Source organism: Phyllobates terribilis, unplaced genomic scaffold, assembly GCF_046119375.1.
Source record: "Phyllobates terribilis strain yellow unplaced genomic scaffold, ASM4611937v1 Scaffold_3__8_contigs__length_932513732, whole genome shotgun sequence".
Classification (NCBI taxonomy): domain Eukaryota; kingdom Metazoa; phylum Chordata; class Amphibia; order Anura; family Dendrobatidae; genus Phyllobates; species Phyllobates terribilis.
In genome coordinates, this window is record NW_027362763.1 from 18,672,226 (window position 1) to 18,686,096 (window position 13,871).

Sequence of the window (13,871 nt, forward strand, 5' to 3'; positions counted from 1 at the left end):
CCGTGCCGAGGGGAGCTGCTTCTACTGTGGCAGTAAGGAGCACCGGATCCGTGCCTGCCCAGAGAGGTCGGGAAACACCTGTGTCTAGGTTCGCTCAGAGAGGTCGACCTAGACAAGAATAAATCCTCTCCATCTCTGCTGCTGTCAGTTTCAATCGTCTGCGGGGAGAACCGTTATTTCGAACTAGCCCAACTGGACTCTGGAGCAGCCGGGAATCTTATTTCACAGTCCCTGGTAGAGAAATACCGCATCCCCACCAAACCTCTGGCTGTACCCTTGTCTGTTGCTGCCGTGGATGGGGGTATCTTACCACGCCCCATCCAACTCATCACCGAATCCATTACTCTGCAGGTGGGAATGCTGCATTCTGAGAGTATCTCCTTTCATGTTCTGCCTGGACTCTCTCACGCCCTCCTGCTAGGTCTACCTTGGCTCCAGAGACATGCACCCGTGCTTGACTGGCAGACCGGAGAAGTCCTTCGCTGGGGACAGGACTGCCATAAGACCTGTCTGGTTTCCGTCCATCCCGTCCGTCCTTCTCCTACCCCAGCTAATCTACCTGGACTTCCGATTCCTTATTGCTCTTATGCTGATGTCTTTAATAAAAAGGAAGCAGAGACACTACCCCCTCATAGACCATACGACTGCCCTATCGACTTGTTACCTGGTACTACTCCTCCCCGTGGGCGTATTTATCCATTATCCGCTGCTGAGACCCGGTCGATGTCCGAATATATTGAGGAGAATCTAGCCAGGGGATTCATCCGGAAATCTACCTCCCCGGCGGGAGCAGGCTTCTTCTTTGTAAAAAAGAAGGACGGCTCTCTCCGTCCCTGTATAGACTATAGAGGCCTTAACCAGATCACGGTGAAGAATAAGTACCCCCTTCCGCTCATTCCGGAGTTATTTGATCGTCTGAGAGGGGCTAGAATCTTCACCAAACTGGACCTCCGTGGGGCGTACAACCTGGTTCGTATCCGTCAGGGGGATGAATGGAAGACGGCATTCAACACCCGGGACGGCCACTATGAATATCTGGTAATGCCCTTTGGTCTCTGTAACGCTCCTGCCGTCTTTCAAGAGTTGGTCAATGACATCTTCCGGGACCTTCTCTACTCCTGCGTAGTGGTGTACCTGGACGACATCTTGGTCTTCTCTCCGGATCTCCAGACTCACCGGAGGGACGTTCGTCAGGTCCTGCTCAGGCTCAGGCAGAATCACCTCTTCGCTAAATACGAGAAGTGCCTCTTTGAGCAGACCTCGCTTCCGTTTTTGGGCTACATTATTTCTCAGACCGGCCTACGAATGGATCCAGAGAAACTGTCTGCCATCGAGAAATGGCCTCGACCGGAGGGGTTGAAGGCCATTCAGCGGTTCCTGGGCTTCGCCAACTACTACCGCCTCTTCATACCACACTTCTCTTCCCGGACTGCCCCAATTTCCGCGCTCACCCGTAAGGGTACTAATCCCAAAAAGTGGCCGCCCGAAGCAGAGGAGGCCTTTCTTTCCTTAAAACAGGCCTTCTCTTCCGCCCCGGTGCTGCATCGCCCGGACGGCAACAAGCAGTTCTTCCTGGAAGTTGACGCCTCCTCCTCTGGAGCCGGAGCGGTACTTACTCAAAAATCATCTTCCGGGAGGATGGTAACTTGCGGCTTCTTCTCTAAACTCTTCTCCTCCTCAGAGCGCAATTATTCCATAGGAGACCGAGAGTTATTGGCCATCAAACTGGCATTGGAGGAGTGGCGTTACCTGCTCGAGGGGGCTCTTCACCCGGTAATAATTTACACTGACCACAAGAACTTGGCTTACCTCCAGCATGCCCAGAGACTTAACCCGCGCCAAGCCCGGTGGTCCTTGTTTTTTGCTTGCTTTGATTTTGTTCTTCATTTTCGCCCGGCTGACAAAAACGTCAAGGCGGACGCCTTGTCTCGATCCTTTCTGGTGTCTGATCTCGAGGAAGATCCGAAACACATCATCGATCCCGCCAGAGTAATGCAGGTGGCTCCCGTGAGTCTAAATCGTCTCCCTCCCGGAAAGACGTGCGTATCAGTACCTGATCGGGAGAAGATCCTTCACTGGGGTCACTCGTCTAAACTAGCTGGCCATGCCGGTCAGAAAAAGACCCTCCAGCTTATTACCCGGCACTACTGGTGGCCTACCCTGCACAAGGACGTAATAGACTTTGTTTCTGCCTGTGTGTCCTGCGCCCGCAACAAGGTTCCGAGACATCTGCCAGCCGGTCGCCTCCTTCCGCTCCCAGTACCTGCTGCCCCCTGGCAGCATATAGCAATGGACTTTATAACAGACCTCCCAGTCTCTACCATTCTATGATTCTATGGACGTCTTCAAACAGAGGCTGGACAGACATCTGTCTGAGATGATGTAGTGAATCCTGCTTTGAGCAGGGGGTTGGACCAGATGACCCAGGAGGTCCCTTCCAACTCTACCATTCTATGATTCTATGGTTGTACGGTCATTTGGGTGGTCGCTGACCGCTTCTCCAAGATGGCTCATTTCGTTCCCCTGCCAGGCCTCCCGTCTGCACCCGAGCTAGCTAAAGACTTTATTCATCACATCTTTCGTCTTCATGGCCTGCCCCTCCACATCGTGTCGGATCGTGGGGTACAGTTCACCTCACGCTTCTGGAGAGCCACTTGTAAACTGCTAGATGTCACCCTGGACTTCTCTTCCGCTTACCACCCACAGTCCAATGGTCAAGTGGAGCGGATCAATCAGAACCTGACCAGTTACCTCCGGCACTTCGTTAATGCCCATCATTCTGACTGGGTGGATCTCCTACCATGGGCCGAGTTCTCTTATAACAATCACGAGAGCGAATCCTCCTCTAAATCCCCGTTTTTTGTAGTCTTCGGTCAGCATCCTCGGATTCCTTTTCCTGTCTCCACCTCTGTGGACAACCCGGCTGCGGAATCTCTCGTTAGCAAATTTTCCTCCATTTGGGAGAGTACCTGATCCGCACTCCTTCAGTCGTCCGAACGGATGAAAAGACACGCTGACAAAAAACGCCTGGATCCTCCACAATTTCGTCCCGGAGATAAAGTCTGGCTCTCATCTAAATATGTCCGACTCAAGATACCTTCTTACAAGTTAGGGCCTCGGTTCATCGGCCCCCTGGAGGTCATCAGTCAGATCAACCCGGTGGCCTATAAATTGAAACTCCCGGCCAACTTACGGATCCCTAACTCCTTCCATGTATCTCTCCTCAAACCTGTGGTACTTAACTCTTTTTCCAAGTCTACAGGTACGCCTCCTGCTCCAGTTTCTGCTGAGGACGAGTTTGAGGTAGAGAACATTCTTGCCACCAAAAGGGTAAGAGGAAAGACCTTTTTTCTAGTAGATTGGAAGGGGTTTGGTCCTGAGGAGAGAACGTGGGAGCCCCGGGAGAACATCCATGCCCCTCTTATCCTTGCTAAATTTCTGTCTGGCCTAAAAAAGGGGGGGCCTAAAGGGGGGGGTACTGTAGCGCCGGCGTCCCTGCCCTCTGCTAGGCAGGGACGCTGTTCCCCTCACCTCCCTGCTCCGTGCCCGGCGTCCTCCTCCCGCTCTGCTGGCAGCGCGCGCTCCTTCCCGGCCACTGTGCTTAGGGCGCGCGCGCGCGCTCTCCCTCCCTCTTAAAGGGGCCGCGCGCGCCGTCCTAAGGAGTACCCGGCCAATGGCCGGAGGACTTCACCATATATAAGGCACCTCCTCCAAAATGGAGGTGCCCGAGCAATGTTGTTGCACTGTTCACTACTCTGCTTCAGCCCTCAGGTCCCGTTGCCAGTTACCTGCCAGATACCTGCCAGATTCCTGCCAGCTTGCTGTCTTATTCCTGCCTGATATTCCGCTACCTGCCTGCTAGCCTGAGGTCCGACGGTCTGCCTTACAACTCCTGTCAGTCTGTCTAAGGACCAGCTTGCCCGCTCACCTGGGAGCGCACTTCAGCTACCTGCCTGCTTGCCTGAGGTCCGACGGTCTGCCTTCCAACTCCTGTCAGTCTGTCTATGGACCAGCTTGCCCGCTCACCTGGGAGGGCACATCTGCTACCTGTCTGCTAGCCTACCTGGAGGCTCCGCCGTCACGTGCTGTGACCACCTGCCTGTCCAGTGACTCCTGTCCGCTCACCTGGGAGCGCTCATCTGCTGCCTGTCCGTTAGCCTACCTGGAGGCTCTGCCGTCACGTGCTGTGACCACCCGCTTATCCAGAGACTCTCGCCCGCTCATCTGGGAGCGCTCATCTGCCGCCTGTCTGTTGGTCTTCCTAGAGGCTCCGCCGTCACATGCTGTGACCACCCGTTTATCCAGAGACTCTCGCCTGCTTACCTGGGAGCTCAAGTCTACCATCAGCCGCCACAGGTCGTACCAACCCTTTACCCAGAGACTGCCCCGGTCACTTGCCGTGACCATCTGCCCGTTCACCCAGAGACTGCCCCGGTCACTTGCTGTGACCATCTGCCCGTTCACCCAGAGACTGCCCCGGTCACTTGTCGTGATCTCCTGCCCGTTCTTCCAGAGACTGTCCCGGTCACCTGCTGTGACTGCCTGCCTGGTCGCCACCCGCTCCCTTACAAGGACCGCCCCCTTGTATAGTAGCTCAGAGGTTCCGCCTCCCAGACCCGTTACATTATAGATATATATTAGGGTTTACCTCTCCGCTCAGCAGATAATAGATATTTATTAGGGTTTACCTCTCGGCTCAGCAGATCATAGATATATATTAGAGTTTACCTCTCCACTCAGCAGATAATAGATATATATTAGGGTTTACCTCTCCGCTCAGCAGATTATAGATATATATTAGGGTTTACCTCTCCACTCAGCAGATAATAGATATATATTGGGGTTTACCTCTCCGCTCAGCAGATTATAGATATATATTGGGGTTTACCTCTCCACTCAGCAGATTATAGATATATATTAGGGTTTACCTCTCCGCTCAGCAGATTATAGATATATATTAGGGTTTACCTCTCCACTCAGCAGATCATAGAAATATAGAAGAGTTTACCTCTCCACTCAGCAGATTATAGATATATATTAGGGTTTACCTCTCCGCTCAGCAGATTATAGATATATATTGGGGTTTACCTCTCCGCTCAGCAGATTATAGATATATATTAGGGTTTACCTCTCGGCTCAGCAGATAATAGATATATATTAGGGTTTACCTCTCCGTTCAGCAGATAATAGATATATATTGGGGTTTACCTCTCCGCTCAGCAGATTATAGATATATATTGGGGTTTACCTCTCCGCTCAGCAGATAATAGATATATATTAGGGTTTACCTCTCCGCTCAGCAGATAATAGATATATATTAGAGTTTACCTCTCCACTCAGCAGATAATAGATATATAGAAGAGTTTACCTCTCCACTCAGCAGATAATAGATATATAGAAGAGTTTACCTCTCCACTCAGCAGATAATAGAAATATAGAAGAGTTTACCTCTCCACTCAGCAGATAATAGATATATAGAAGAGTTTACCTCTCCACTCAGCAGATAATAGATATATAGAAGAGTTTACCTCTCCACTCAGCAGATAATAGAAATATAGAAGAGTTTACCTCTCCACTCAGCAGATAATAGAAATATAGAAGAGTTTACCTCTCCGCTCAGCAGATAATAGATATATATTGGGGTTTACCTCTCCGCTCAGCAGATTATAGATATATATTAGGGTTTACCTCTCCATTCAGCAGATAATAGATATATAGAAGAGTTTACCTCTCCGTTCAGCAGATAATAACAGAAATAAAGAAGAGTTTACCTCTCCACTCAGCAGATAATAGAAATAAAGAAGAGTTTACCTCTCCACTCAGCAGATAATAGAAATACAGAAGAGTTTACCTCTCCACTCAGCAGATAATAGATATATAGAAGAGTTTACCTCTCCACTGAGCAGATAATAGAAATATAGAAGAGTTTACCTCTCCACTCAGCAGATAATAGAAATATAGAAGAGTTTACCTCTCCACTCAGCAGATTATAGATATATATTGGGGTTTACCTCTCCGCTCAGCAGATAATAGATATATATTAGGGTTTACCTCTCCGCTCAGCAGATAATAGATATATATTAGAGTTTACCTCTCCACTCAGCAGATAATAGATATATAGAAGAGTTTACCTCTCCACTCAGCAGATAATAGATATATAGAAGAGTTTACCTCTCCACTCAGCAGATAATAGAAATATAGAAGAGTTTACCTCTCCACTCAGCAGATAATAGATATATAGAAGAGTTTACCTCTCCACTCAGCAGATAATAGATATATAGAAGAGTTTACCTCTCCACTCAGCAGATAATAGAAATATAGAAGAGTTTACCTCTCCACTCAGCAGATAATAGAAATATAGAAGAGTTTACCTCTCCACTCAGCAGATAATAGAAATATAGAAGAGTTTACCTCTCCACTCAGCAGATAATAGAACTATAGAAGAGTTTACCTCTCCGCTCAGCAGATTATAGATATATATTAGGGTTTACCTCTCCGCTCAGCAGATTATAGATATATATTGGGGTTTACCTCTCCGCTCAGCAGATTATAGATATATATTGGGGTTTACCTCTCCGCTCAGCAGATTATAGACATATATTGGGGTTTACCTCTCCGCTCAGCAGATTATAGATATATATTAGGGTTTACCTCTCCGTTCAGCAGATAATAGATATATATTGGGGTTTACCTCTCCACTCAGCAGATCATAGATATATATTAGGGTTTACCTCTCCGCTCAGCAGATCATAGATATATATTAGGGTTTACCTCTCCGCTCAGCAGATCATAGATATATATTAGGGTTTACCTCTCCGCTCAGCAGATTATAGATATATTTTAGGGTTTACCTCTCCACTCAGCAGATAATAGATATATATTGGGGTTTACCTCTCCGCTCAGCAGATAATAGATATATATTAGGGTTTACCTCTCCGCTCAGCAGATTATAGATATATATTAGGGTTTACCTCTCCACTCAGCAGATAATAGATATATATTGGGGTTTACCTCTCCGCTCAGCAGATAATAGATATATATTAGGGTTTACCTCTCCACTCAGCAGATTATAGATATATATTAGGGTTTATCTCTCCACTCAGCAGATAATAGATATATATTGGGGTTTACCTCACCACTCAGCAGATTATAGATATATATTAGGGTTTACCTCTCCGCTCAGCAGATTATAGATATATATTAGGGTTTACCTCTCCACTCAGCAGATAATAGATATATATTGGGGTTTACCTCTCCGCTCAGCAGATAATAGATATATATTAGGGTTTACCTCTCCGCTCAGCAGATTATAGATATATATTAGGGTTTACCTCTCCGCTCAGCAGATAATAGATATATAGAAGAGTTTACCTCTCCACTCAGCAGATAATAGATATATATTAGGGTTTACCTCTCCGCTCAGCAGATTATAGATATATATTAGGGTTTACCTCTCCACTCAGCAGATCATAGATATATATTAGGGTTTACCTCTCCACTCAGCAGATAATAGATATATATTAGGGTTTACCTCTCCGCTCAGCAGATTATAGATATATATTAGGGTTTACCTCTCCGCTCAGCAGATTATAGATATATATTAGGGTTTACCTCTCCGCTCAGCAGATTATAGATATATATTAGGGTTTACCTCTCCGCTCAGCAGATTATAGATATATATTAGGGTTTACCTCTCCACTCAGCAGATAATAGATATATATTGGGGTTTACCTCTCCACTCAGCAGATTATAGATATATATTAGGGTTTATCTCTCCACTCAGCAGATAATAGATATATATTGGGGTTTACCTCTCCGCTCAGCAGATTATAGATATATATTAGGGTTTACCTCTCCACTCAGCAGATAATAGATATATATTAGGGTTTACCTCTCCGCTCAGCAGATCATAGATATATATTGGGGTTTACCTCTCCGCTCAGCAGATTATAGATATATATTAGGGTTTACCTCTCCGCTCAGCAGATTATAGATATATATTAGGGTTTACCTCTCCACTCAGCAGATTATAGATATATATTAGGGTTTATCTCTCCACTCAGCAGATAATAGATATATATTGGGGTTTACCTCTCCGCTCAGCAGATTATAGATATATATTAGGGTTTACCTCTCCACTCAGCAGATAATAGATATATATTAGGGTTTACCTCTCCGCTCAGCAGATCATAGATATATATTGGGGTTTACCTCTCCGCTCAGCAGATTATAGATATATATTAGGGTTTACCTCTCCGCTCAGCAGATTATAGATATATATTAGGGTTTACCTCTCGGCTCAGCAGATTATAGATATATATTAGGGTTTACCTCTCCACTCAGCAGATAATAGATATACATTAGGCTTTAGCTCTCCGCTCAGCAGATAATAGATATATATTGGGGTTTACCTCTCGGCTCAGCAGATTATAGATATATATTAGGGTTTACCTCTCCGCTCAGCAGATCATAGATATATATTGGGGTTTACCTCTCCGCTCAGCAGATTATAGATATATATTAGGGTTTACCTCTCCGCTCAGCAGATTATAGATATATATTAGGGTTTACCTCTCGGCTCAGCAGATTATAGATATATATTAGGGTTTACCTCTCCACTCAGCAGATAATAGATATACATTAGGCTTTAGCTCTCCGCTCAGCAGATAATAGATATATATTGGGGTTTACCTCTCGGCTCAGCAGATTATAGATATATATTGGGGTTTACCTCTCCGCTCAGCAGATTATAGATATATATTAGAGTTTACCTCTCCGCTCAGCAGATTATATTTATATATTAGGGTTTACCTCTCCGCTCAGCAGATTATAGATATATATTAGGGTTTACTTCTCGGCTCAGCAGATTATAGATATATATTAGGGTTTACCTCTCCACTCAGCAGATAATAGATATATATTAGGGTTTACCTCTCCGCTCAGCAGATTATAGATATACATTAGGCTTTAGCTCTCCGCTCAGCAGATAATAGATATATATTAGGGTTTACCTCTCGGCTCAGCAGATTATAGATATATATTAGGGTTTACCTCTCCGCTCAGCAGATTATAGATATATATTAGGGTTTACCTCTCCGCTCAGCAGATTATAGATATATATTAGGGTTTACCTCTCGGCTCAGCAGATTATAGATATATATTAGGGTTTACCTCTCGGCTCAGCAGATTATAGATATATATTAGGGTTTACCTCTCGGCTCAGCAGATTATAGATATATATTAGGGTTTACCTCTCGGCTCAGCAGATTATAGATATATATTAGGGTTTACCTCTCGGCTCAGCAGATTATAGATATATATTAGGGTTTACCTCTCCGCTCAGCAGATTATAGATATATATTAGAGTTTACCTCTCCGCTCAGCAGATAATAGATATATATTAGGGTTTACCTCTCCGCTCAGCAGATAATAGATATATATTAGGCTTTACCTCTCCGCTCAGCAGATTATAGATATATATTAGAGTTTACCTCTCCGCTCAGCAGATAATAGATATATATTAGGGTTTACCTCTCCGCTCAGCAGATTATAGATATATATTAGGGTTTACCTCTCGGCTCAGCAGATTATAGATATATATTAGGGTTTACCTCTCCGCTCAGCAGATTATAGATATATATTAGGGTTTACCTCTCCGCTCAGCAGATTATAGATATATATTAGGGTTTACCTCTCCGCTCAGCAGATTATAGATATATATTAGGGTTTACCTCTCGGCTCAGCAGATTATAGATATATATTAGGGTTTACCTCTCCGCTCAGCAGATTATAGATATATATTAGAGTTTACCTCTCCGCTCAGCAGATAATAGATATATATTAGAGTTTACCTCTCCGCTCAGCAGATAATAGATATATATTAGGGTTTACCTCTCGGCTCAGCAGATTATAGATATATATTAGGGTTTACCTCTCCGCTCAGCAGATTATAGATATATATTAGGGTTTACCTCTCCACTCAGCAGATTATAGATATATATTATGGTTTACCTCTCCGCTCAGCAGATTATAGATATATATTAGAGTTTACCTCTCCACTCAGCAGATTATAGATATATATTGGGGTTTACCTCTCCACTCAGCAGATTATAGATATATATTGGGGTTTACCTCTCCGCTCAGCAGATAATAGATATATATTAGGGTTTACCTCTCGGCTCAGCAGATTATAGATATATATTAGAGTTTACCTCTCCACTCAGCAGATTATAGATATATATTAGGGTTTACCTCTCCGCTCAGCAGATTATAGATATATATTAGGGTTTACCTCTCCACTCAGCAGATTATAGATATATATTGGGGTTTACCTCTCCGCTCAGCAGATAATAGATATATATTAGGGTTTACCTCTCGGCTCAGCAGATTATAGATATATATTGGGGTTTACCTCTCCGCTCAGCAGGGAGATGATCTCCAGGGCGCACTGGATGATTCTTCGGGACGTCTCGGCCTCCATCCTCGGACGTCGCTCAGGAGACAGAAGCTGTTGGATGATATTGAAGGATGGAGACCTGGAGGCTTCTGTATATCAGTGGCTGACACCAGAGACAATAACCTGCAGCTGCTGCACTATAGGAGATGAAGGACCTGTGAAGCTGTCATAACCATGTGACCAGGAGGGGCGGAGCTCAGCAGAGAAGTGCTGGTGAAGGACCTGTGATGACTTCACGATCATGTGACCAGGAGGGGCGGAGCTTAGCAGGCAATTCATAAGGAAGGACCTGTGATTACTGATGAGTGAGCATGCTCACTGAGTACTCCAGATGCTCGGGTCCCCTCCCTGCATGTTTGGTGGTCTTTAGAGCGCCAATGAACATGCAGGGATTGCCTGCCACTCATTGTCATGCCGCAGCCATGTTGGTTGTGGCATTACAGTGATTGGCTGGCCGCACAGCATCATCAGGTCTATATCAGACCTGGCGCCTCCATGCTCGGCACAGTCACTCCGGATCAGACAGTGTAGGGAGAGCTGCTGCTGCGTCAGGGAGAGATTTGCTTGTGTATTAGGTAGTGTAGGGAGAAATACCGTACATTACACATATCCATCTTAACAAACAGTCCTTCTGAGGACTAATCCATCTGCAGAGATATCAGGCAGGCAGTGTATATAGGCAGGCAGGCAGGGTATATAGGCAGGCAGGCAGGGTATACAGCAGACTGCAGTGCATATAGCACAAGAGGCTCCATTCCAGTTCTGCCTTCTCTGCTGTTAGACATTTCTAGACATAGGCCCAGGTCTCAGGGGCCAGGAATACTTTTTTTTGGATCTTAATCCTCATTATTTGCTTAAAAGCAATCCAGAGAACACCGTTTTTCTGCGCCATTTGCTTGTTGGCACTGCAGAATACAGCCAGGTCCTTTCCATATTACAGCGCTAGAAATCCAGCTATTTAAAACTATGTTTTCTCCATCACATGGATCACATATAAGTTCGCTCCAAATTCAGCCATTTGTAGTGAGCATGGAAGATATTATCCTCCATTTAAAATGGGCAAGGGACGGGGAATTGGAAGTGATGGTAATGGTGCATGCAGAGGCCCAGGACAAGGCCGTGGGCAAGCCGAAATTGTGCCACAACAAACACCCACATCTTCTCGCTCGACCTTCCTGTCCCAATTCCTAGGGGACCGCAGCACACCACTATTGAATCCAGAGCAGTGTGAAAAGGTTATTGGTTGGATAGCGGATAATGCTTCCAGTCACTTACCACTACCACCACCCTGTCTTCCACATGGTCAAGTCTCAGTAGCCGTGAGTCTGGACCGCATATTCCTCACTCTGATCCTCCTTCCTCCCACCATGCCGACTACCCAAAGACAACTGATCCCACACTTGGACACTCTGAAGAGCTGTTCACTTTTCCATTTATAGATTCGGGCCTCTCGCCCGGTCCACTTGAAGCGGGGCAAAAGGAGAACGCGTGTAGCAATGCCCAAATATTTGAGCAGCCACGGTCACACGAAGGCGACGGTGGGAAAGTGTCACAAGAGGTGGACGATGATGAGACCCAATTGCCAGAAAGTCAGGAGGAGGACCAGGGTGCGGAAGTGGAAGACGAGGTGGTGGATGATATAGTAACTGACCCAACCTGGCAGGAGAACATGCAGAGCGAGGAGAGCAGCACACAGGGGAAGGGAGGCAGAGCACCCTAGCAGGCAGGAAGAAGCAGTGTGGTGGCCGCAGACACAAGGCGGTAAAGCGCTCCCCGTAACACCAACACGAAGGAAGTTGCCAGTACAACTGTTAGGTCTTCCCGAGTCTGGTTGTTTTTTTTAAAGACTCTGCCGATAACCCCAAAAAGGCCATTTGCACCACCTGCCAGGCCAGCATCAGCAGGGGTGGCAAAACTAGCAGCCTGACCACCACCAGCATGATCAGGCACATGGCAGCAAAGCACCTGACTAACTGGGCCGAACCCCAGGGTCCAGGAACAGTGTCTGCAGGTGACACCACTGCTTCTTCCGCTGTTGTGCGTGCACGCCAATCCCCTATCCATGGTGCATGTGAAGATGCCTCCTGCCCTGCACCTGTCATTGCACACTCTCAACTAGCACCATCAGGAAGCACGTCCTTGGCCCAGTGCAGAATTCAGTTGTCTCTACCCCAGTCCTTGGAACACAAGTGCAAATACGCAGCCAACGCCCCACAGGCAACACTACTAAATTCACACATTTTGCGAATGCTTGCGCTCAAAATATTGCCTTTTAGGCTCGTTGAGACGGAAGCTGATGGCGGCAGCCATCCCTCGGTACTTGGTCCTCAGCTGCCACTATTTCTCCCAGTGTGCTGTCCCCGCATTACACAAGCACATGTCCCACAACATTAGCCGTTCCCTTAACAACGCAGTTACTGTGGAAGTCCACCTAACCACGGACATGTGGACAAGTGCTTGTGGCCAGGGATGGTACATCTCACTAACGGTACAGTGGATTAATATAGTGGAAATCAGGACCCAGTCGGACCTTGGAACGGAACACATCCTCCCGACGCCGAGGATTGCAGGCCCTAGGTCAATCAGGGTTGCCCCCACATTCTACAGCTCCTGCTCCTCCTTCTCCTCTTCAGCCTCCAACTCCGAAATGACCACATCAGTCACAAGCTGGAAACACTGCAGCACTGCCTCGGCCAAGCGGCAACAGGCTGTGCTGAAGCTAATATGCGTTGGTGACAAACCGCACAACGCTGAAGAGTTGTGGACCTCTCTGAAAGAGAAGGCAGATCTGTGGCTGACACCGCTGACCCTACAGCCAGGCATGGTCGTGTGTGACAATGGCCGGAACCTGGTGGCTGCTCTGAAGTGAGGCAAGCTCACACACGTACCATGCCTGGCCCATGTGCTTAACCACGCAGTTCAGCGGTTTCTCAAAATCTATCCAGATCTTCTTGTCAAAGTATGCCGCATGTGTGCCCATTTTAGAAAGTCAGCTACAGCTTACGCCGCTCTTGCCGTGTTTTAGCAGCGTTTGCAGCTTCCAGTTCACCGACTGGTGTGTGATGTCCCCACACATTGGAACTCTACATTGCAGATGTTGGGAAAGATTTGTGAGCAGAAGAGGGCAGTTGTTGACTACCAGCATCAACACAGCCATCGGTATTCAGGTCAGACTACAATAAGACCTCAGGAGTGGACATGGATGTCAGAAATCTGTGCCATCCTCCAAAACTTTGAGGACTCCACTAAGATGGTGAGTGGCGATGACGCCTGTTACGCTCGCGCCCGGACTGACTAGCGTGATTAGTGATCCCACTGTACCATGAACCGAGGAGGAGTGCCTGGAGGGGCGTAACTAAGTATCAACCCGATCCAACCAAGGTCGCACGGCGACTTAGTCGACTCCGTGGACCAA

The 13,871-nt window shown here is 46.7% G+C and overlaps 1 protein-coding gene across 1 annotated transcript in view; it reads right to left on the reverse strand.

The window, feature by feature from the left end:
* The window catches only part of LOC141258707 (uncharacterized), an 88,638-nt gene extending 77,978 nt beyond the window's left edge, over positions 1–10,660 (reverse strand). Inside the window, exon 1 of the mRNA XM_073673729.1 lies at positions 10,412–10,660. Within this exon, the coding sequence (XP_073529830.1) occupies positions 10,412–10,480 (69 nt within the window). The 5' untranslated portion in view covers positions 10,481–10,660. The remainder of the gene's footprint in view (positions 1–10,411) is intronic.
* Positions 10,661–13,871: the final 3,211 nt, after the last annotated feature.